The 25,763-nt window shown below is 40.9% G+C and overlaps 1 protein-coding gene across 1 annotated transcript in view; it reads left to right on the forward strand.

Annotated features, from left to right (window-relative positions):
• The window catches only part of CA10 (carbonic anhydrase 10), a 540,135-nt gene that overhangs the window by 407,192 nt on the left and 107,180 nt on the right, over positions 1-25,763 (forward strand). Inside the window, exon 4 of the mRNA XM_050765092.1 lies at positions 17,608-17,793. Coding sequence (XP_050621049.1) covers positions 17,608-17,793 — 186 coding nt within the window. The remainder of the gene's footprint in view (positions 1-17,607; positions 17,794-25,763) is intronic.

A 25,763-nucleotide genomic window follows, 5' to 3' on the forward strand; every position in this document is an offset into this window, starting at 1 on the left:
AGTAATGGAAATATAATGGAGGAATTTATTGTCCCTGAAAGACAATATCTGCCACACAAACCCCATGGGATATCTCCAGACAGTAAGTAAAGCTCCACGGCTCTAATTCCTCTGGCCCATAATTATCTTGGGAAGACCGTGACCCTGCAGTTCTCTCTATTAAGAGTATATTTCCTTACAAAATGAACTGTGCTGTATTGAATCGCATCATTTTGATCACTAGAAATTGACATATTGGGCTCATTAGCCAGGAAGTTGGATAGTTAATTTATGAGGTTTCTCAGAGCCTGTCCCAGACCACTCATTGAGGGAGCTCAACAGCCCACGATGAGATAGAAGAAAGTTACTCCAGCAGAGTGGATTTATTTTTCTCTCATTACAGAGATAATGAACAGAAAACTTCCCTGGTACAGATATCGCTTTCCATCCCTTCTCCCCCCAACCCCAGAATGACTTTGCCTTATTGCAACCAGATACCATTTGATGGGCGAACAGTCTTATTCTGCTCATTAGCACCATTTTTCATTTAAAATCTTCAACTGCTGAGATAAAAAGATGATCTAAGTATTTGCCTTTATCTTTAATATTTAAAACTGTTCACACAACCTTTTAAAAATCAAATATTGATGCTGCTACCTGTTGTTCTTCAAAGTGGAGCAATTATATTGCAGGCCCTTCACAGTAAGTCTGCCTTTATTAGAAATGAGAATGGGGATGTTAAGGAGACATTTATTTCCCTGTCTGTGGCCTCTGCCCCCATCCCCATAGGGTGGAGAGCTAGGAAGAGCATTTGGCTCTTAATCAAGAAATGTGCTGAGGCAGCCACTTGAAAGCACCTAGTGGGCAGGCTGGCAACAAATACAGAGATGCTAGGAGCATCCTCAGGGTCGATTCTGCAGAATGGTACTGGGCCCTTGGAGTCATGTACCCTCCTAGGCTCTCAGCCATTTTGCCACAGGAGGCCAGTTTGCTACAACCTCTGCAGCCTGGATTCTTGGGGAACCGCAGTTCTGGGCAATGGGATGGTTCCACACTGCCCTCTAGTGACTAGGCTCAGAAGCTACATGTATCACACAGTCCTTTGCATTCAGCAATTCACGGAGGACCTGCCCTGCCCTGTGTCGAGGACTGGGGATGTGGAGGTGAAGGAGACACACAGCCTGTTCTCCAAGCATTTCTCATAGTGGAACATGGGAGCAGATAATTACAAAGCAACGTTTATGTGTTATTACACTTAAGGATGTCATAGGAACTCAGGGAAGCATCATCACCAAGCCTATGGGGTTTCAAAGGACTTTGAGGAGGTGGTCTTGACAAATGAGAAGGGGCTTTGCAAGCCTAGGAGAAGGAGATGCAGCTCAGGGCCTGATTGTGAAGGGCCTGTTGTGCCACTACAAGATTGTGGGCATGAGCGGTCAGGAGACAAAAGAATTTCATAGAGATACTGTGTATTGTCCATTTAAGATGCACATTTTTTTTTCATGTTTCAGCACCTCTTTAGGAGGCCTCCCACAAACAACTGCATATTTTATTTGTAGATTTTTTTTTTTTACTTTCATGGTGGTTCATAAAATCAGGATATATTTCACAACCTATGGCATATTTCAGGAAATATGGTAAAATAAGGGCTAAAATTGGGCCATGTCTAGGGGACAGAGAGGAGGGGTCAGAATAAGAAGAGGGAGCGAATAAGATACATTAGCAGAGACAGAGAGAATGGGCAGATTACAGAGGGTTTTTAGGACGTGAAATTTATTTAAATTGTTGAATGAGTGTATGTCAGATGAAGAAGGAGAAGAAAAGGCTCGTCTGCTAAGTGTGTGTACGTGTGTATATAAACAACTGGAAGGAACTCATGAAAATAGGTTTTACCATGAGCATTCAAGTTCATTGACAGCAAAAGAGGTAGGGGGATTGCATAGCAGAAATGCACCATGAAATCACCTCATTGAGTGGAAATCTGAGAGGCTTTTCAGTGGACTAGAATGGTGAAAGTGGGACAGAAAGGGTGTTAAAATGGATCAGATCATTTCATTTGGACCCTCTGGGTTTATGATGGTCTTCTGTTTATAGAAAACAGGAGCACAGAATTGCATTTAATTGTCTCTAATTCATCTGGTGAACATGCTTTCCTGATATTAGCTGGATCAATTGTACAAATAACTTCAGAACCACTCAATACTTTTGTCATGGATGAGACTGAAGGGTTCCATTTGCTTTCCCGTGCTGGATAACCAGAGAGCTGATTTTAGGGTCATTAGATGGCAATAAAGACTCCCCACCCCCACAGCACATACTCCACTGACTTCCCTCAGTAGGCATTTCACTATATTAAAGACACAAATTGGCTGATATAACTGTTGCTTTGAAGCCATGAAATGGAATATCAGTTGCATAAACTGAGCCACATATTTCTGAGATATTGATTATTGCAGTATAAATCTTCTCACCCCTAAGGTAAAATCCTAGCTGGTGCTGTCAGCTACTTGATAATCATGCCATTGGGCTTTTCTTGGTTGTTGATTTTTATATTTTATTCCTATTAGGCAAAGACCAGGCAAGAGGGAGAAGACCGTTGAAAGAGGTGTGGTAGGAGTGGAGGTGGGGGTGCACATCACAGAGGAGGCACCGAGAGTGGGGGCTTGCCTCGATATAGAAATGTAGCAAATCTGGAGAATTGGTGTAGGAGGGCAGAGCATAAAAATGGGACATTATTTCCTAGGAAAAGTATCTTTTTTAAACATGATTTATTTCAATTTGTAGTGGGAAAGGGTTGGACAGATGTGCATTCAAATTCTCCCTCCTTTTCTTGCTAGCATATGGCCTAGGCAAGTTATTTAACCCCTCAGAGCCTGGTGTTCCTTCTTTGTGACTCAGATATAGTAATAGTTCCTACCACACAGATTTTGGTGGAAAGTAAATAATAGAACTATGTGAAGCCCTAGCAAAGAATCTGTCACACAGTGGCTGTTTGGCACCTACTGTCGCAGATCCTCTGTACAGACCCTTCCCAGCAGCTGCTCCTGTTCCAATCACTCCGGGAACACTGGACTCGTCACTATTGCCATTCCCTTTGCATGCCTTATATTTGCCCATTCCCAAGACTTCACTTATTCCCTATTTATTCCCTATTCTAGGTATCTCCAGATGACTACATCCTATCCGTGCTCTAAGACCCATTTCAAATGCCCAGTCCTCCGGGAAATGCCTGTTGTACCCATGGACAAAAATCATCTCTCCTCCTTACAGCCAATACAGCAGCTCAGCAGGCAGTCAGCATGGGCTCTTTCACATGTATTATCTCTTACACTTATAGATCTGCAGCCTATTTACCCTCACTGAGCCTCAGTTTCTTCATCAAATGGTGATAATAAAAATATTCACTTCATGGGGTGGTGGCAAGTATCAAGTTGCTAATGCATGCACAGTTGCAGCCATATAGAGCTCCATAGACGGTAGTGATATTGATGGATGATTATTAGTAGTATATCTAGATTTGACCTCTAGTTAGAAAATGTAATCTCCTTGGTTGCCTGCTTCTAGAAAGGATGCGTGCAGATTCTAGAAATTTCCGTGGTCACACCTCACTTGTTAAGGGCTTCAGTAGTAGATAGCAACAGTGGTGAATCCAATAATACGTGCATGAAGGGTAGAGACCTGTTTGGATTTTGGTTGTGGATGATGTTTATTTATCAGTTTAGGACCCAACGCCTTGCTTCCACGGCACAGAAAATGTTCATTACACTTGCAGAGCCACTGAGAAATGCAAATACGTGAAAACTGGACAGCAATGTGAAATATCAAATTCACAGTCATTAACTGACAAGACCAGGAGCTTTGATGAATAGAATAAATGATTGACCTTCAAGATGGGAGCAGAGATTATACAGTCTTGGGAGGAGGAAGAAGCAGTGAAATGAAAGCCCCTGGGAATTCTTCCATCATCCCCCACCAAATATACCTGTGAACAAAAGGTTTCCCACTTTTATGTCATTTATCTTTTCAGGTTTTTTTTAATGATGTTCAGATTCAACCAAATTCTTAGGAGAGATATTAAGAGGCTTATAATTTAGATAATGGGACACATTATGTATTCCTAGTAAATAGCACTAAGCTATGCATTACTGAGTTTCAACATCAATAGATTCTAACTGCCAACCCAGGCGACTGTCACTTGGCTGCTCCCAGGGTGGTTGGCCCATAAAACTTGCAATATGAATCACACACACAAAAAGAAAGAAACCTCAACAGATAGAGGGCTATCTGTCTATTTTGGGGATAGGAAACAAATATAAGTTACTGGCATTAGATGCCTAATTTATTCATGGAGTGTTCAAGCCTCCTCAGAGCCTGGTATCCTCAGCAGCTGCCCAGCTGGCCACTCCTTAATATAGCTGTGTTTGCATGAGGGAGGGCGGCCTGTGAAGGAAGACTGACCAGGCTGCACTTCCAGTATGGCAGCCACTAGCCACATGCCGTGATTGAGTCCCTGAAATGTGGTGAGTTCGAATTGTAATGTGTTTTGAGTACAAAATACATATTACATTTCCAAGATTTATGAAAAATGAATGTAAAACACCTCATTCATAATTATTATATCGATTACATGTTGAAATAATATTTTGAATATATTGGGTTACATGAAATATACTCCTAATGTTAATCTCACTGTTTTGTTTCATTAATGTGGCTACTAGAAAATTTAAAGATTGCAGATGTAGCTTGCCTTCTGTTTCAGCTGGATAGCTGCTGTATTGTACAGGACTCTTGTAACAGCCCAGGTTATACCATCAGATGTGGTTGTCTACAGAGTATTTCATTTCATTTTAAAAATCATTCTGTTTATTTTCAAAATTCAAACAAGATGAAAGAGCACAAAATGAAAAATGAGTCTTGCATCCCATCCCCTCCTTTTCCTGCATTTCTTTCTGTCCCTCCTCCAGAGGCCAGCTCCCAGTGTCCTGAATACTGCCCCAAAGACATGTAGGAGACGAGAGATGATGCTCCTCCATACTGCCACCATCTCCACCACTCCGTGCTGTCACACACCTGGCCTGTCTCACTGATTTACACTGCCTGCTGACCACTGTGGCTATCTGAGTGCGTCCTAGAGCACAGCACTCACAGTGAGCGAGAGCCTAGACACCATGGGAAATAAATATTACATCTTGAACTTGCATACAATGAAATGAGGAATGAGCAAAGAGACTTACTATCTAATTATCCCCCAAGCATTTGCTATTTCTACTTTCTTTGAAAAACTGGCATCGAGGATGTTAACATCTGACCAGTGACGACCACACGGGGAATGTTAAGAAAATGATCTATGGACACTGCCAGTGTCCTGTGCACCATTGTGTCCCACAGGCACCCCTTAAAAGGCATTTTCCTCTTTGGAGATAAAATAACTGGAGATCGGGAGTTATTTGCCTAAAGCCCTGTGAATCAGGGATTGAATTAAATGACATTAAACTAGAAATAAGCTTTCTAAGGCAAGTTTTAGTATGTTAATTAAAGCAGCCTAACCTTGAATTTTCATAGTTTAGGGAAAAATGGTGGCCTGAAGATGAATCAAAGTATAACCCACTACATATATTTAGAAAGAGCTTTAGTGCTATATCTTTATAATTATCAAAGCAATTCCTTAAGGCATGAAGGGAGGATGGAGAAAGGATAAAAAAACTCACTCTATATTACTGTGCCCCTTCCCCCTGCACTGAAGAACTGTCAGACTCAGTTCAATTGAACATCAAAGGAAGCCCGGAAGAGGAAGACATCAGATTCCCGAGTCCTACCTCAGACCTACTGAGGCAGAATGGGGGCTGGAGCTTGGACCAGGTACCCAGATGATGCTCAAAGCAAAACCTTATCCATTTTCATTCAACAAATGGAAACCAAACATTTTTCAGGAATCAAGAAAGGTAAATAGACATCCAGTCATGCCTATATTATCCTTACAAAAAGTTAAATATATTAAATATAGATTATTACATATAATAAAAAATATATTAAATAGTTTATATATTACATATTTACATATAATATATTAAATATATTTGATATATTAAAGTATATTTTAAGCACACGGAGCAAAGAAGTGTACTCAACCCAATCTCAATTTGGCCTGGCATTGACAGCTAAGGTGGGTCCCCAACTCATGAAAGGAGCAGCAGCACAGGCGATTCCATTGGGGACATACTGCTAATCAATCAGCTGGTACCATCTTGGTTCCAGTAACTTTATCCAGTTGGCATAAGACTCCAGCCATTCACTAAGTAAGAAGTTAAAAAAAAAAAAATTGGATCCAGACAACCAACAATGATGGGCTTGACAAGAACTCTCCAGGCTTTCCACATGCTAGTGGGCTAAGGTTTAAAGCAGAGTTTTAACCCAGGTAAAGGAATTGGAGAACTAAACCAAAAACCCCGACTGAACTGGGGTCATTCGGACTCGGCCTGCTTGTTGACGGTTAAGAGAAGCACGGTGAAGCATAAGGAGATTGGCTTTAGATCGAACAGTCTTGCATTCACAGTCTGGCTCTTGAACCCGCAGGCCGTATGAGCTGAGCACGTGGCACCACCCTCCTACTGGAAAATGGGAAGCTCATGCTGACCTCGCAGGTTTTGTGTCAGGATTTTAAATGTTCATAAGGCATCTGAGCAGACACAGAAGACAAATTATCAAATTTAAATTTTACTTATAATACGAAATTATTAAAATAACAATATTAAACTATTAAAACCATTGGTTAGCAGTGGTGGTTCAGTAAGAAAGAAATACATGGGACTCGCCCCTGGAAACCCATGTACCAGGGTTGTGAGGGAAAAACTCATTCCAGGTACCACTCTCTGAAGTGTGCCTTCCTGGTCAGAGGCTGGGCAGCCTGAAGTAGGTGAAGGGCTTCAGTGCCAATGACTACGTGTGTCAAGAACATGTTCGGCCTAACACCAGTCATGAGCCCATGGTATCCTTGGATTGGATGGAGGAAAGGGAGCATTCTCTTGACTTAGCCCATGCCTTAGTGAACCAGGCAACATCATTCACACCTGTTCTCTGTGTCTTCTGTCATTACCACCATCAATCAAATTGAAGAGATGCTTCACTGCAATGGTGCCACCTAGCATCCCTGCAGAGTGTGCAAATAAATCATCTATTATTTGAAGAGTCAATATTATCAAAAACAGATTCAATGTTTTTAATAATAATAGGATTAATACAATAAGCAGCACATGTGATCATTTCATCTAGTTTTTCAGTGTAGATGCCAAAATCCTATTCTTTTCACAGAGGAAACACAGGCTGACTCAGATGGATGGGTAAGAGAAAGATCAGAGTAAACTTAGCATTACTAAGGAAAAAAAACACTATTTTCCCTGCAGGGTTAAGAGTAGTGGGTGAAATCTTAGAAGTACGTCAACTCCTGTACCCAATCCCACCAATGGTAACTCAAAGCAGATCACTCCATTCTGGTTTCATTTTCTTATGTACCTACGTCTAAGCCACTTTCTTCCTAACAGCCCCAGCCTATGAGCTCCAAATATTTTCCTTCTGCTTTCTTTCAAAGATGCATTGCAAAAGAAAAAAGAAAAAATGCATGCCTACTCCTAAAGCTCCACACCCTCTGCCACCGTGCTCTCATCTAGCCTCTAATCTTTTCCATTTGTAATCAATACTATGAAATCTACATAGCATAAAACATCTGGACAAACACTGAGAAGAGCCCAGTATCTAGATACACAGTGTCATGTAAATGGCAGGTCCAGATGTCAACTTGAATTGTTTCTATTTTTCTGTAGGCTGTAGTAGTTGTATATACACACACTTATTATAGTACTCTAGCATTTCTAACTTTGAGTCAGTATTCTTAGGTACCCTCAGCATAAGATAATTTAAAGGAAAAGCAAGCGAATAAGAGGAGGGGGAAGTGTGTCACACAAAGCAAGAAACAGTCAGTGGGTTGATTTCTAATCTTGGGTTTGCTGCTTGTTTGCATAATCCTGGACAGCTCACTCAACCACTCTGTGTCTCAGTTTCCTGGTTTATTGAATAAGAAGTTGGGCTTGATGATCTCTGAAGTCCTTTAGCTTTAGAATCCACACACCCCTAAGTTTGCTAATCTGTATGTCTGCTATGCTGCACTGAAGCCAATGATTTGACTCCAGTTTTTGGCACTAATTTTTTTTCTTGCATTGATGCTTCCAGAGTTCCCATGTAAGTAAGCAGCACACTGGCTTTTTGTATTCACTCTTTACAAATCAACCCTTTCATCTCTTGAGCTACTTTGCAGAAAACTAGACTAAGTGGTGTTCTTAAATCTCAGACTCACTAATTACATTGCAAAGAAGGCCTATTACACACCTCAGCAGAGTGGCCAGAGACATATAACAGGAAACTTCGGTTGCAAAGAAAGGTCACCTAATTCATGACATGGCTGTTGGACCTTCTTCACTGAGTGGCCTTCCAACATTATGGGCTCAGCCACCCAGTTGCTCAGCACTAGGAGAGGCAGGTATGACCCATCTCTCAACTCCCAGCAAGCGAGGATTGAAACTGCCCTGCCACCCTAGGTCTAGACCAGGTCTGGACAAATTAAACCCAATCTGGCATAACCATGCAGGCATCGTATTTTAATTAAGAATTGATTCCTAACCCCAGAAGCATTTTAAAAACTTACCTCATCTCCCCAACACTCTTCCTACCAACTCTGACTTCTCTTTCAAAGAGCTATAGAATGTGCAGTCAAATAGGCCTGGGCTAGAATTCTGGGACTGCCAATTTCTAACTGTGGTGCTTGAGGTAAAATCCTTTAACCCCTTTGAGCTTCTGTCTCCTCATACGTAGAATATGGATAATACCTTCCTCACCTGGGCAGCATAAGGATGAAATGAGATGATGTATAGAAAGGGCCTGAATACACGGCCCAGAGTACACCACAGTCAAGCCACTGTTGTCGATGTTGTGATCCATCACCACCCAGTGTGTTTACAGTTACGTGTTTTATAGTTATAGTAAAAGAAAATCTGTTGATTCAAGCTCATTCTTGTTGGTTAAAAAAAAAAAAAATCTGCTGAATAAGACTGTATCCCAAATCCCAAAGACAAGAATGCCTGCTCTCCTATGTTATCAGTGAACAGGGCCGAGGTGCCAATTCCATATAGAATAGTAAATAAATAAAAAGGACATTATTACATTTCTGAAATGTACATGGTCACTGAGAAATGGGAGTGCACCCTCTCTACAGTGACTTAGAAGCTGCTCTTTGAGACCCTGGGAAGAGCATGAGCTTTGGGTCATGAAGATTTGAATTCTAGTCCCCTCACTTTTTCCTTTTGTATTTTTGAGTAGAACTCTTAGCCTACCTGTACCTGGTTTTCTAATCTAAAAAGTGGTACCACACCTGACACATAGTAAATCCTCCAGATTAGTAGGTGTCCTCCACCCTTCCTTTCCTAACTAACTGGGTTAAGAATGCAAGTAGCTCCTGTACACGTCAGATGGGCCATCTCTTCCTTCTACACGACTGAAATTCTGTTTCCTCTCAGCTACTCCATGTGTGGTGTTATATTTCCATTTGAGCTGTAGATAATTATTTTTTACTATATTAGAGGAGATCTGAGTCAGACTGCCTTGAGAGAGAACATATCGGAAACCTCACATAATCTTTGTGTCACATCAAGCAAGTAGCTACTTATTGAATCTTTTGGAATTTCTGAAGGTAAGATTTCCTCTAGCTTAGCTTTCTGCAATAAACATCCACCCTACAAGCACTATCTCCATTAAACCAAAAGATCTTTGACGTGTATTTTGTGAATTGGTCTTTGTAAAAAGATATACCTCCTCTTCTTTTTTATTTCAAAATATGAGTTTATACAACATCTAAGACCAAAAACAATAAGGGATTTACATCAAAATAATCTCCACGGTCCCATCTATACTCAAGGATAAACCTGCCTTGTTCTTTAACAAGAAAATTTAAATTATTTCTTTATAATTGTTCTATCATTCAGATGTGCATTTTTTCAAACTGGTTCTCCTTCCATGTGACTGACATTTGGAAAACAGTCTTTGTTTAGCTGACTTTTAAAATTATGTGATGTAGGAAATATATAGATAAAATGCATATGTGTTTGTATTATATATAATATATGTATATGTATATATAATATATACAGATATAGATAAGGTAGCTATATAATATATGCATGTATATATACACACATTCATATTTGTATAATATATATAACCCTTTATGTGTGGTATCAGAACAACTACTTGGTTAAGAGCTATTTGAACAGATGTAATAAAGAAGGCAAATAGAATTTGAAAATAAGTGTAGTGGTTAATTGATGTGTTAACTTGGCTGGGACATGGCACTCAATATTTGGTCAAACATTAATTGGGATATTTCTGTGAGAGTGTCTATGGATGAGATAAACATTTAAATCAGTGGAATTTGAGTAAAGCAGATTGCCCTGCATAAGGTTGATGGGCCTCATCCAATCAGTGGAAGGCCTCAAGAGATCAAAAAGACTGACCTCCCTGAATAAGAAGGAATTCTGCAGCAGGGGACCTTCAGAGGTAAAATGCAGCATCAGCTCTTGTCTCCAGCCTGCAGGCCCACCCTGCCAATGTCCATTATTAGATGAGACAATTTCTTAAAATCTCTTTATTTTACCTGTGTGTGTGTGTGTGCATGTGTTGTCTCTTTATTTTACCTATATATATGTATACACACACACTATTTTACCTATATATATATATGTATACACACACACACACTATTCTGTTTCTCTAGAGAACCCTGAGTAAACAGTAAGTAATCCTAAACATCCTGAACTCCAAAATACTGTGAGGCTCCTACACTCTCAACCCACCTCTTGAAGAAAATGCCGAAATATTATGTTGTTAAATAACCATCTCTGGCTGGGTGTGGTGGTTCACGCCTGTAATCCCAGCACTTTGGGAGGCCGAGGCAGATGGATCACCTGAGGTCAGGAGTTCGAGACCAGCCTGGCCAACATGGTGAAACCCCATCTCTACTAAAAATACAAAATTTAGCCAGGCATGATGGCAGGTGCCTGTAATCCCAGCTATTCGGGAGGCTGTGGTGGGAGAGTCACTTGAACCCAGGAGGCAGAGGTTGCAGTGAGCCAAGATCACGCCACTACACTCCAGCCTGGGTGACAGAGCGAGACTCCGACTCAAAAAAAAAAAAAAAAAGCTGCACAACTTAATAATTTCCAGTGCTTAAAAGCATAGGCTTTAGAGCCAAAGATAGCTGAGGTCAAGTTCTGGCCCCAGACTGATGGCGGTTTGCTTCTATGGAAAGTGCCATAGAAGCCAGGTAAGACAGGTATGCCCTGTGGGAGGCCTTTCCTCCACATGTGGGTTTAACCTAATATCTTCCCACTGAGAATAAGCAAATGGTAGGGTGTTAAGTACCACATCATGTTTGGTGCTGGGTTTGGTGAGGGAGAAATTGTGATGATTAACAGAGAAAGTTCAGGTTCAGAATTTACCACCACCCCCTGTGACACCCAGTAAAGGTTCTAACCAAGATGCCATCTGTTATGAACAGGATTGTAGATGACTTTCAAAGAAGGAAAATTTTTCTTACCTTAAAAATACATTGACCGGCTGGGCGCGGTGGCTCACGCCTGTAATCCCAGCACTTTGGGAGGCCCAGGCGGGCGGATCACAAGGTCAGGAGATCGAGACCATCCTGGCTAACACAGTGAAACCCCATCTCTACTAAAAATACAAAAAATTGGCCGGGTGTGGTGGTGGGCGCCTGTAGTCCCAGCTACTCAGGAGGCTGAGGCAGGAGAATGGTGTGAACCCAGGAGGCGGAGCTTGCAGTGAGCTGAGATCGCGCCACTGCACTCCAGCTTGGGTGACAGAGTGAGACTCTATCTCAAAAAAAAAAAAAAAAAGCGTTGACCAAATTTATTTCCCTCTAACATAATGGTGTCACCAGAATGAAAAAAGATGACCCTATTTATTAGAGGGTCTGCTACAGACTGCTTCAAAGCACTGTGTTTGCTATGCAAGGATATCTAATTTTGCAAAATAAATATACCAGGCTAAAATTTTTGCTTTGCAAAAGAACATATTACTTCTAGATGGTTTCAAGTCATCAAGATAATATTGATTGACATAAAACCTGGACAGGCATATCTGTGGAGGACCTATTACCTGCTTCCCTCAATATATGTAGCTCCAGTCTTAAACCAGTATGAATTCTGCAGGTGAGGAAACTGAGGGATTTCCTTAACCTTCGGGTTTCTCGAAGCCTCCTCCTGGGATGAACTTCAGCAGCCTAGTGTCCAATTATAGTCCTATCTTTTCCTGAAAAAGATCCCACTTTTTCTGGAACTGCCTAAGATCTGCAAATACAGACTGGAGAAGAAATGAAAATCCCCAACATATTTTTTATTTACTTATTTTTAATTTTAATTTTAATTTTTTTATTTATTTTTGAGATGGAGTCTCACTCTGTCACCCAGGCTGTAGTGGTGCAATCTCAGCTACTGCAACGTCCACCTCCTGGGTTCAAGCAATTCTCCTGCCTCAGCCTTCCAAGTAGCTGGGATTACAGGCACACACCACCACACCCAGCTAATTGTATTTTTAGTAGAGACGGAGTTTAACCATGTTGGCCAGGCTGGTCTCAAGCCCCTGACCTCAGGTGATCCACCTGCCTCGACCTCCCAAAATGCTAGGATTACAGGCATGAGCCAACGTGCCTGGCCCCCCAACGTATTTTTTTTTTTTTATCTGAAATGAGCAAGGATACTTGCGTTTGCTTACATCGAGATCATTAGTCTTGGAATCAGAAGACCTGGGTTTGCCACCTGCCACTGTGTGATTCTGGATAAGTCACTGAACCTTCACCAACCCCCACTTACTTTCTTTGCTGTTAAAATGGATATCACACACATCTCACACCTTATTTTGCAGTGAATTAAGATAAAGCAAAAAGAGCTGTGAGGCAGCCAGAGGCAACCTGGACATCCCTTGCAGCTCCAACTTCTCCATTCTGTTTTGTTTCCTGGTCTGTATAATACAACTTTTTTCAACATGCTGTGCACCAAAGTAGTTCATTGAAAACACAGTAATTAGCATTCGAGATAAAATGACACTGCTGCAATGTTAATTACTAGAGTGCAGATGTACCCTTAGATATCATACATAACGTTGTCAAGCCTTTATTTTTAAATTAAAGTGCAACAAACCATACCCTGGCTACACAGCTTTTTTTTGATTAATACAAATTAATGTTATTTCGGTGTCTAGGGAAAGAGTGGGGATAAGGGGGTGTTGCATCTCATTGTAAGAACACATAGGAAAATGATAGCAGTTATGGATTGCCCATAACTTTGTGCCCCCATTCAGGTCTCTCCATAATGGAGTGTGAGCTCCATGATGGCAGGAAGAGGGACTGGCTTTGCTCACAGTCATACTGTCCCCAGCTCCTAGCACACAGTTAGGTGCATTGAATGTTTTGTTCTGAGTAAATGGCCAACTGAATGAATGAACGAAGACAGAGCCATGTATGCAGAAGGGGTCTGGAAGTGGGATCGAAGAACTAGAAGGCACTCTGGTGTATTCCTGCTCTGGTTTGGGGTTTGCTTCATGGCCTTTAAGATGATTGTGCATTCTCCTCATGTCTAGCACCTTAAAACCCAAAATGAGAAGCCAGTGAATCCTCACAAGGCAGAAGTTAGCTCCAGTTCTTCAGGATGACATTTAACAAGCAACATTATATTCCACCAGGCTCTGGGAATTTGGGAAGACATGGGGAAGAACAACGAGAAACCTTCAGTATCACCTAGGCACCCATGCCATAATAGCCAAGAGTAAGGGAAGGAAAAGAATGAACATTTGTGACCATTGCATATATTAGTTAATTATCACAACCTCATGAGGGCAATTTTTACCAACTTTTTATTGTTGTAAAATACATATGACATAAAATTTACCATCTTAACCATTTTTAGCGTACAATTCAGTGGTGTTAAGTACATTCATATTGTTGTACAACCATTACCACCATCTGTTTCCAGAACTCTTTTTATTTTGTGAAACTGAAACTTTATACTCATTAAATACTAACTCTCTCTTCCTCCTTCAGTCTCTGGCAATCATGATTCTACTTTCTGTTTCTATGATTTTGGCTACTTTAGATACAGCATACAAGTGGAATCCATTTACATTTAAAGTAATTACTGATAAGAAGGGACTTTGTCATTTTGCTATTTGTTTTCAATATGCCTTACAGCTTTTTTGTCTGTCATTTTCATGGAGGAAATTCTGTTATCTCTGTGGTTAAAAAAACTGAAGCTTCAAGAAATTAAGTAAACTACCCTAGGTCGCATGGCTAATAAGAGGCATACTGAGAATCTTTTGACTCCAGGGCCCCTGATTTTTCCACCCGCTGGTGCCAATGTGTTTCCCAAGTACTGGGAAAATTCAGGCAAGCATAAAATGTAGTCAGTGCCTTGATTCAATGGGCAAGAATTTTCTTGGGAACATTAGACAGACATAGATGAAAGGATTTCTAGAAGTGTTAGGAAGCCCAAGATACTTGACTAATTACACAAAGCATGCATGTCATAGGAACTTGGAGCAATGTTTTTTGTTGCCTTTTATACCACAGAATGTCACTGGATTGAATCCCATGGTTCTGTGCTTAATGTCATTTGAAGGGAATTACAGAGATCCAGCCCTGCTGTGTGGGATCTACTCCCCATAGCAGATGGATGCAGCAATACATAGTAAATGCTGTAATAATGTGCACACTGTTTGACCTGGAATTTGCATAATGAAATATCTCTGGATTAGTGAAAAGATTGATCCATAAGGATGTTTATTACAGATTTTTTTTTACAATAATGAAAAAGTGAAAGGACTGTAAAGATTCAACAATCAGCCATATATTTTTACAAGGAAACATGATGTAGACATTTCAAAGTGATATTGCTAAAGAATAGTTAATTACATGGAAATATCTATATGTTAGTGAGAATAACATATAAAGTCATATATACATACAAGTGAAAAGTCTTTATTATATATTCATAATGCACATATATAAAATGATCTCATTAAAATATGGGTCTATAGGTATGAGTGTGAAAATTATATGCCAAAATATTAGTGGTGATTACTATTTAATTGTGAAATTGTGGTCTATTTGCTATCCCATATCTTTCAAACCATATAATAATGCCTATGTATTATCTTAATAATTAGGAAAAATAGGTTATATTTAGAGATGGAAGTCATGTCAAACACAAATCTGTCTTGAGCTATTGCACTGCAAAGGAAGTTATGGGAAATAAAAAGAAGACAACTTCTGATTATCTCACACTAACTAAATAGACATTTATTTGAGCCTGGAGAACAGGAGTGAAGTCATTGGCATGGATCATTTGGTTGCAAGGAATAGATAACTTGAGGTTAAAAATGTGTTGGTAAGGCATAGAATATTACAAAGTACAGTTCGGGCCTCTAGAAGGAACTAGATCAAAGAGACACAAAGACATCTGAAGCTAAGTAGTTATTCTCCCCATTCCCTCCCCTCTTCCCCAGTGTGTGGTCTCCTCTGTCAATGTTGGGACATCTGCCTCAGTCCCCTCTCTCTGATCTGACTTTCTGTGCTTAACAGTATGGTTGGGACCAGGCGACCTTGCAGTTCAGGAACTCAGTAGTCTCTGTTGATAGTTCCAGATTTCATAGGAGAAAGAAGATGACTGACTTAGTGTATATCAGCTCCCTTTTGCTGCATAACAAACCACCCCAAACTTTAGAGACTTAAATAATTTTTTTAGCTCCAAGCCTGTGGTCAGTGGGCATTTCTGATCTGGGCCAGGCTAAGCTGATCTCAGCTGGGCCAGTCAGCTAGTGGATCAGCCACAGAATAGCCAGTCTAGACAGCCTCTCCTGGAATGGCTCTCCTCACTGTGGTCCCATCCTCCAGCGGGCTAGCCCAGGCTCATTTGCATGGTAGTTCACGGCTCCAGGAAGAAATGAAGAAACATGCGTGCCCTCAAGGTCTACTCTCAGGACTATCATATTGTGTGTAGCACATGCTGTTGGCCAAAGTAAGTGACAAGGCCAGCCCAGACTCGACGTAGAGAAATAGCATCTTATCTAGATGACAGCAGTTACAAAGTCACATTGTTGGGAGCGTAGTTATAGGGAGGGGAAGAATTCCTGTCATTTTTGTAAACTGCACGTAATCTCTAGAGGCCAAGCCTGACATGAGCTCCATGCAGTAGCTGCACCACATTGCCATTTCCATATAATGTCATTGGTCGATGTACCAGGGAAGGTGAGTCTAGGGAATCCACTATTTCAACCTGGAAGTGACACTTGTCATGACCCCTCCCAGCCCATGGCCCCCACCAGTCACATGGGCTCCATTCTACAGTAAGGTAGCAGGAAACAAAATGAGTCACTGGAGTATTTGGTGAGCATTATGGTCTCTGCCACGGTGAACAACCCAAGAGCTACTCATTCACAACACCAGTGTCAGAAAGGTGGAAGGGGGGCAGGAAAATGATAGCGCTATAGAGCATATATATGAAAACCACATCTAATGAAGGTATCAGAAGTTAAGGAAGCCCTTCAGGAATCACTAGGGCTGAAAGCTTGGCCAAAGAAGTCAGAGTAAGTAGGAAGAAAATCCAAGTAGTTCAGCCTCCTGTAACCCAGAAACACGCCTTTCAGACTCATTCAATGTCTCCCCTAAGCTCTAGATCCTACTCCCAAAGCTAAGCCAACCCAAGAAAGTAGGAAAGTAGAGTTTCAGATGGGAAAGAGTGTTCTAGAATCAATTGTTGTTGAGAAGTGCTAAGGTCACAGTCAGGAAGATGAACCTGAACATCAAGGCCCAAAAAGGAAAGAAAGAAGGAAAACGAATGCCCAGCAGTCATGTTAGCAGTTTGGAGGGGCTGGAGCAAGATGGAATCAGGAATAAGGAGTAAGTCTAGGAATCTGTGAAACTGGAAACTTGAGTGAATCCCTTTAGTTTAACACTTGAGGCCCACAAGCTATGAGGATTCTGTGCAATGTCTGGTTGCAGGGCAGGAAAAGGAACTAACCAAGACACACCATATAGGACGCTTGAGAATTCAGACCTAGGCTTTCCATCTCCCACGAGCGTCTGCTTCTGTTCACTCATTTTCTCTTCCCTGTCTCATTTGGCCTTCTAGTATCTCACCCCTTACTAACTGCCTTCTCCAATTTCTCAGCTGAGATTTAGAACTCTTGCAGTATCTTTCCATTCCAAACACTTACAGTAAGAAGGACAAGTTCATGTTTTATAAGATGCAACGCACAAAATATTAGTCACAATTGGTGAAGTCTCCTGTGAGTTCTTACCTCAAATTCCTAAGCTATCATGTGGTTTATGCCTCACAGAAATTACCATAGATCCCACATATACCCTCTGGGGCAGCTGCCACTCCCTACTGCACATGTGGATTTAGCCCATCTTCCCATCAAGAGGAAGCAAAAGGCATTGATCCAAGCACCATGCTGGGTTTGGGGAGGCATAGAAGAAGGAGGGCCTTGCTTGACCTGTTGCTAATTGCCTTGCAGGTCAGTGGGACCATGTACAACACTGGAAGACATGTATCCCTTCGCCTGGACAAGGAGCACTTGGTCAACATATCTGGAGGGCCCATGACATACAGCCACCGGCTGGAGGAGATCCGACTACACTTTGGGAGTGAGGACAGCCAAGGGTCGGAGCACCTCCTCAATGGACAGGCCTTCTCTGGGGAGGTATGTTAGTCTGTCAAAGTACTAAGTTTAAATGTCAACGTACAAGATTGGGTGCCTGTTTATATCCAAGATGGGATAACATAACAAAGAGATTTTCCCTAATCTATGAAATGAGAAGACCCATGCCTTCTTTCTCCATCTGTCTTTTGCAAATTGGCATCAAAGTCAATAACAAGCTTCTAGTATTTTCCAGGGAAGGCTACAATGAAACTAACTCTTTCTTTCTGAGACACTGGTGTGGCTCTCTTGAGACTCATACCCAGTGATATTTCTAGAGCATTATTTCAACCCCAAACCCTCACCTTATATATATAATACGTCTTTACTTACACCTATCTGGGTGATCAGCCTCTCATGTGTCACATATGATAGCACAGATTCCATAACTTTTCTTTTGAATATAATGAGTCATATTTGCATAAAACTATAACATACCATAAAATAAGTGTCAGGCAACTCAATAGGTTTCCTGAGTTTCTGCAAAATGGAAATGTCACTGTGTGCCACCATCAACCCAGACAGAACTCAAGCCACAGCAGAGAGCCCAACCACAGTTTCATTTATAGGACAAAAGCTATGGTTTAAACAATTGTCATCTGTGGTGTGACACTTCACAAGCAGGGTGTAGGTAATTTGATCTCTTTTACATTATAGTGGAGGGCGTTTATGAATTAGAGATCAGGGGTCCTTAGACCCTAAATGCCCTGTAACTAGGTTTCTGTTTAAGAGTCCTCAATAACTGATGTCAGGAAGGCTTTGAAATTACAAAAATATGTATCGCATGTGGTCTTTTCATTTTTTTAAAGATCATGTATAAATCTGGCCTTGTTTTTAGGATGTTAAGGCCAAGCACTAGGAAACAGACCCACAATCTTAATGAGTCCAGCAGCCAGATTTTAATGTGCATTCAAAATGCATCAATAAGAGCCTGCCTAGGCACTCATCTAGTTACCAGGGATACAGAGATTAAAAAAAAGAAAGGCTCCTACCACAGAGGAACTCAAAGAGTGCTATATTCAAGTCATTAAAGTATAATGTCATGCTGTAATGGGGATGTACAAAGGCCCTGGCAAACTCAAAGGAAGAAGTGACAAATTTTGCTTGAAGGGGTCAGGAGAAGCTTCACAGAGAAGGTGCCCTTTGAACTGGGCTGTAAAGAGAGGCAATGAAGAACAATTTTAAGACCATCAGCTTTGGAGTCCAGTGACCTGAGTTTTGTAGTCTCGCTTTGATACGCACTGTGTGATCTTGGGATGTTACTTGAGCCTTCTAAGGCACAGTTTAGATACCTCTAGAGGTTATTTTAAAAATTAAGTGGGATTCCAGGTGTAAGAACACTGAAAGTATTCAATGATTGATAAACAACAATGATAAAGCAGGAAATGAGGGCTAGTGTGAGCAAAAGCCACGAGGCATGTCAGGGCGGTGTGTGCTGGAGAAGCTGCATGAAGATTTCATCTAGCATTTTATCTGTGATCTATTAATAATGACTGTATAGACAATAGGGTTGAGCTGTAGGATGGATCTCCCTCCTGGATCTGTAGGGAAAAAAATGCTAGGATTCATTAGGGATGTCTGCCAAAGGCATTGTAATGCCAGGCTCCCAAGTTGCAGATTCTGAACTAGAGTACAACAAGAAATACAGTGAAAGCAGGACAGAAACTCAGAATTTGAGCATAACTGGGTACGTCCAGTCTGAATTAGAGAATATTCAAAATTAGATGAATTCTTGCTCTTAAGTTATTTTAAGGTTTGTAATTATTTTATCCATTGGCTTACTTGCTCATTTTTTTCTTTTCCGTTATTTCTTTTTCTCCCCCATATCCTGTCATATTCCAGCACCTATCACAGCACTGCCTCAGAGTAGAAATAATTTTTAAATGAATAATTGATAAAATGTAGACGTTCAGTAGGCTAAAATCTTTACATTGTATTATTCTTTACTGACACTTGTTTCTTCAATATATGGTAAGGGTGCTTTGTAACTTATACATGAACCACAATTTTAGAGTAAATGAGTGCTTCCAAAATCCCTAAGGGAAACATATAGTAATTTGATCTCTTAGTGTATGAATTTTCCTAGACCTACCCCAGACCACAGGTATCAGGTACACCAAAGAATTTTCATTTTAAAAGTTCCCAGGAGAGTCTGACGATTAGGTTTGTGAAGCATTTCCACAATGGTACATTATTATGTGTTCCCAGTGAAGAAAGCAATGAGTGAAGAAAGCATGTAAGCAGGGTTGCAAATCACAATGAACTGGGAAGCCTTGTCAAAATACTTTCCTCTCAGTCCTTCCCAAAACCAACTGAATCAGAGTCTCAGGATATAGGGTCCAGGTTTGTACATTTGTAAAACTTTCCCCCAAGAAATTTTGTTTAGCAATCACTATGCCAATTTTAGGTGAAACTCCGCCTGAATTATCCCAGTTTTCTAAACCAAGGGGACTTAATCAACAAAATCACACTGCATAAAAGCGGGGGAAGGAGCACACTTTGGTAATTGTCCCCTGGAAATGGCAAGGCTGGGTGCTGTCTAGACTGATGAGACTTGGAAAACAGCTTCCCAAGTAGGGTGGTCACACACACACATCCACTACTTCAATGTAGGCTTGAGCACTGGCCTCAGCATAGGTATAATTATACCTTGCCCTGGGTAGATGCATTCATCGAATCACATTTCTTTCCAAACCTCTCAATGTCAGGGGTCTATGGACGAACTGGTATGGGTTTAGGTGCAAGACACCAGAATTTCAGAGTCCCCAAAACAATGTTATATGCAAAGGAGTGCGATAAGCAATTGACCTTTGAGATCCCATTTAAGGATTTCAGCCAGCAACAAGAGTTTGGCATCTTCTATGTAGCCTAAGGGAAGATACCTATAGATGGAATTCAGCTACATATGTGTTCTAATGATGAAAATAATACACTGATGAAATGAGTTTCCCTCTGAAAATTGTGACTTCCTATTACTGGAATTATTTTATTTATGTATTTATTTATTATTTATTTATTTATTTTGAGAGAAAGAGTCTTACTCTGTTACACAGGCTGAAGTACAGTGGTAGCACCATCACAGTTCACTGTAACTTCTAACTCCTGGGCTAAAGCAATTCTTTTGTCTTGGCCTCCCAAAGTGCTAGGATTATAGGTGTGATCCATTGCACCCAGCCCCATTACTGGAGTTATTAAGCACTGAACAGAATTTGGTTACTCCATAAAAGTGACTCACACTCAAATGAGCAGGGGAAACTGTCAGTTTTAATGTATCTTCTGATGCTGAAATTTTATACAATTCGTAATTTTTTTTTTTTTTTTTTTTTTTTTGAGATGGAGTCTTGCTCTGCCACCAGGCTAAAGTGCAGTGCCATGATCTTGGTTCACTGTAACCTCTGCCTCCTGGGTTCAAGCAATTCTCCTGCCTCAGCCTCTCTAGTAGCTGAGATTACAGGTGTGCACCACCATGCCTGGAGAATTTTTTTTTAATTATTTTTTAAGTAGAGATGGGGTTTCACTATTGGCCAGGCTGGTCTTGAACTCCTGACCTCAAGTGATCCGCCCACCTCAGCCTCCCGAAGTGCTGAGATTACAGGCGTGAGCCACCACGCCAATCCGTGATTTTCTTATAGAAATTTCCTTCAATTGTATTCTACTGAGGATTAGCCTCAGTAAAAGTCAATATATCTCACCCTGAAGGTTAACTTTTTTAAAAACGAATTTCAACTTTTATTATAGATTAAAGTGTACACGTGCAGGTTTGTTATGTGGGTAGATTGCGTGAATCTGGTTAACTTAATTTTTATTTTGTGCTACCTTCAAAGCCACCTTTGGCCTCTATTTTTGGCTATCCTTTGAGAGGACCCAAGTAGACACTTCTAGCAAGAAAGCATGTGTTTATTTTGTTGACAGTGAATAATCACATTGCCATCTGCCCTATCTATCATTGCTGATCGTGATAAGTCAATTAATGCCAGGCATTTTCCTTGGCACAGTGCAACAGTCGTTATCTGAAGAGCTGTAGATTAATTGCAGTCTTGTCTAGTGAGGTTATTGTAATTGATGGTAATCATTTGCTTTGTTTTATAAAGCTGCGTGGATGTATGACACAGTCAGCAACTGCATTTTTATGAAAATTACTCATGTCCTACACAGAGAACTCCTGGATTCCTTGTTGGGGGCTGGTGATAAATGAGCATATTCAGGGATTCAAATGTCTCAATTTCTTTAAGAAGGAAAAATTAACTTTTTAATAAGTAAGACCCTTAGCTTGCTAATCATGTCTAAATGGTTAATGTCCAGTATAAAGTAGGGTATTTATGAAAAGAAGAAAATACATTAGCCAGGCAAAAAATAATGTTTGAAAAGAATCATGGCTTGGATTCCATTACAGTAGTGGGGCTAGACAAGAAGAATCTTCCTGATTTGGGATACATTGGACAAGGTCATTTAAAAATCCTTCCTTTAGTTCTTCTTTTCAAGCGGGCAGAGGGGTACACTGAGAATTGTACCAGCCACTTCATGCAAGATCTACAGCCAATTCCTCCTGTTAATTTCATCCACTCTTCACACGCTCTTGTGCTTCCGCCATGTGGTAGACTCCGAGCTAGGCATGGGCCAGAGTGTAGCTTCTGCCCACAGATGTGTAAAGTCTATTGAGGGATATGTATATTGATAATACCACATAATATGGATTATATCTGAAGCTTATTCCAGAAGGGGATTATGAAATAGCTCTCTCTGGATAGCATAAGGGAAGAAGGGGTGAACAGCTGTGCAAACTGACCCACTTGCTGCTCCCTCTGAAAGCAAGGTAGAAACACCTTGACCTTGCTAGATCTCAGCCTCTGGAATCTCTGATCCTGCTCAAAACACATGTGAGAGAGGGAAGAGTCCACAGCTGTTGCTATGGTGATATAGATAGGATGTGTTTAATTAAAAGGGGAGAATTGAGGTCATATGTAAAATATGGGGCTTTCTCTTGCTTTCTCTCTCTCTCTCTCTCTCTCTCTCTCTCTCTCTCAGTGGCTCTGAATCAGAAAAGAGAAAACAATTATCTCAGAACCAACAACTGAAACTAAACAACAGAAAATGCAGGCCTTGTCCTCTTCCAGGAATCAATTATTTGCATCCTTGAGAGGCTGGTTTCACTAAAGCAACACAAATTTGTAGGAATAAGCAACTAACATCAAATTGTCCTGAAGTGTGCTAGGGTATGAAAAGTGCTGAGGAGAACATCCTTGAGTGCCAGGGCCCCATTAGGTATTGAATGGCTTGTGAGGAGTACTCAGGCAATGTAATTAGCACTTTCCTGCTCTACTACGACCTCCTGGTAGAGATGGTCCGTTGACACAATTGGAGATTGAGAGGGAATGAGGATTGGGATGTTTAAGGACAAGTACATGGACAATACATATGGAAGCGCTACTTATATGACACGGTAAAGCTGCTCCCTCTACTCTGAATGCCAGCCCCATCTCCCTTCCCCCATCCACCAGTCCCCCATCATAGCTTCCCAAGCCCCTTACTCTCCTCCCAGACAGGAAGGTGCTGCCTCCCATTGACTTCCAGAGGATCCTGTGTATTCATCTATTATAGAGGTTTACAAACCATACCCTGTGGGCCAAGTCCAGCCCAGGAGCTAAGAATGGTTTACATTTTTAAAGGATGCTATTAAAAAGAGAGAAACTGACTGACCATATGCAGCTTGCAGAAGCCAAAATATTTACTACCTGGCCTTTTTAGCTGACCCCAATCTATTATATTGCCCGTCACTGTGGGTCTTGTAACTGTTTAATCTCACTTCTATTGGAACCATAGTCATTCGTTGATGGGAATTTTATACTGATTATTGCTGTGTTCCCAGCATGTCATACATTGTCTGAACGTGAGGATAGTCAATAAATATTTGCTGAATGAGGGAATAAATACCTTGGTAAACCTCTTAAGGACAAGATCTATTCATCTTTGCATGCCAGGCACCTAGCACAGGGCCTGACATACAGTCAGTGCTTAAGTGGTGTTTGTGCAGTCAACAATTCAGTCAATCATTTGTGTCCCAGGAACAAAAATCTTATAGGCTTTTGTCCCCTGAAATTCTGATGTTGCATCCATTGACTATACAGGAAATATACAGCCCCATTTAACTTGAAGATGGAGCATTTAAATGAAGGCTACCCAAAGCATTAAATTCCATTAGAAACAGTAAAAGAGGAAGAGTGGTTCAGTCTGCAGTTACTACTAAGACGTGTTCTGGAATTTCTCTGGTAAAGAAATCTGCTTTGAGAAATTCAAAATGTATTTAGAAGGCACCCACCTAGCCCTATCCTAAATGTGGTAAAGGACACAAAAGGATTGAACAATTTAAGTGCTACCCTGGAGCGATTTAAGAGCCATTGGAAGTACAGGGCATAGACTTGAATTAATTACTGTGTAGCACAATCTAGAACTCACCCAGTCGTGCCCATAGGTGGCTGCAGAATCTCACTGCCAACACTTGGCCACTGTTCATGCTTTGTGGTTTACCTTCATTCATTCATCCAGTTAACAAATATTGATTGAGTGTCTATTATGTGCTACAGTGAATAAAACAAATAAAAATGTCTACCTGTAAGGTGCTTATAGTCTAGCGGGGGGAGACAGATAATAAATAATAACATAATAAATGAGTAAATGTACATGTCAATTTAGAATATTATAAATGCTACAGAGACAGAACTAAAGCAAAACAAGAGAGATCAGAGAATGAGGAGTGGAAGGAGTGAGCTACAGGTTTAAATAGCGTGGGCAGTATAGGCCTCAATGAGAAGATGACATTTGTGAGGTTTCTAGGGAGATGTCTGGGGAAGGAAATTCCAGGCAGAGGCAATAGCAAGTACCATGGTTTTGAAGTGGGAGGGAGCTGTGAGCATGCAAGGAAGAGGAGAAGCAGCATGGGCACACGTGTGAGTGATGGGGAAGGAGGTCAGAGAGGTCAGAGCATGGCCAGAGGCTGCTGCAGACCACGCAGGTCCTCTCTACAGGCACTTTGTATGGACTTTAGTTTTTACTCTGAATAAATTCCAAAGCACAGGGACAGAAATTCTCCCATTTGATCATAAACCTCAAGGAGGTTGCTCTCAATGTTACTACCTTCTTGGGGAAACAAAGGCCCAAGACCATGCAGGCAATAAATAACCAAGATTGGACTTAACTCAGGTCTTCTGATTTGTAACACTACCTAATGTAGCCCACAGTTTATCCATAAGCCCAATACGAATGATTACTCATCTGCTCTGGGCCCTAGCTTGGTAGGGAAATTCAAGGACTGATAGGCCATAGTGCCTGCCTGTAAGGAGCCTACAGTATAGTAGAGGATCCTGTCTTTCCAATCAGACTGTTAACTCCCTACAGTCGCAGAGTATGTTGTACTTTTTAAATATCTCCCCATACACATAATGGGCACCGGGTACATATTGCTGAGTAGAGATTAAATGAGTAAATGAAGATAATTTAAGAATGTAGCTTTCAAAGTATCCAAATTATGCCCAATATATCATGAATTCAATTGTGAGTCATAATGGCAAACCTAATAAAGTTGTCAATATTAACAGAGGTTCTAGAATTTTTTATGTTAAATTATTCACAAATACAAGGAAAGTAAATTCGGAGTACCTGGGAGAAATAATGGAACAATTGAGAGTCTGTGTACCAGAAAAATTCATTTAGATTCCTCATTTCAGCCCTGGAATTATGCCTAGGATCAGACTAAGGAGCTTTGCCAATGCTAGACGTCAAATTTCTAGATTCCAAGAGCCAGTCCCACCAGAGTGAGCAAACTGGCCTTGGAGAAGCAAAGCAAACAGAGGCAGAAGCTCAGATGGTGGTATGGCACATTACAGCGATATCAGCAAGCAGATGATGACTCTGATCTAAGGAGAGGAAGTTCTCCCTCTGGACATTTTTATAATTACTTCTGGGAAAGCACAGCCCAA

The sequence above is a fragment of the Macaca thibetana genome, chromosome 16 (assembly GCF_024542745.1).
Source record: "Macaca thibetana thibetana isolate TM-01 chromosome 16, ASM2454274v1, whole genome shotgun sequence".
Taxonomy (NCBI): domain Eukaryota; kingdom Metazoa; phylum Chordata; class Mammalia; order Primates; family Cercopithecidae; genus Macaca; species Macaca thibetana.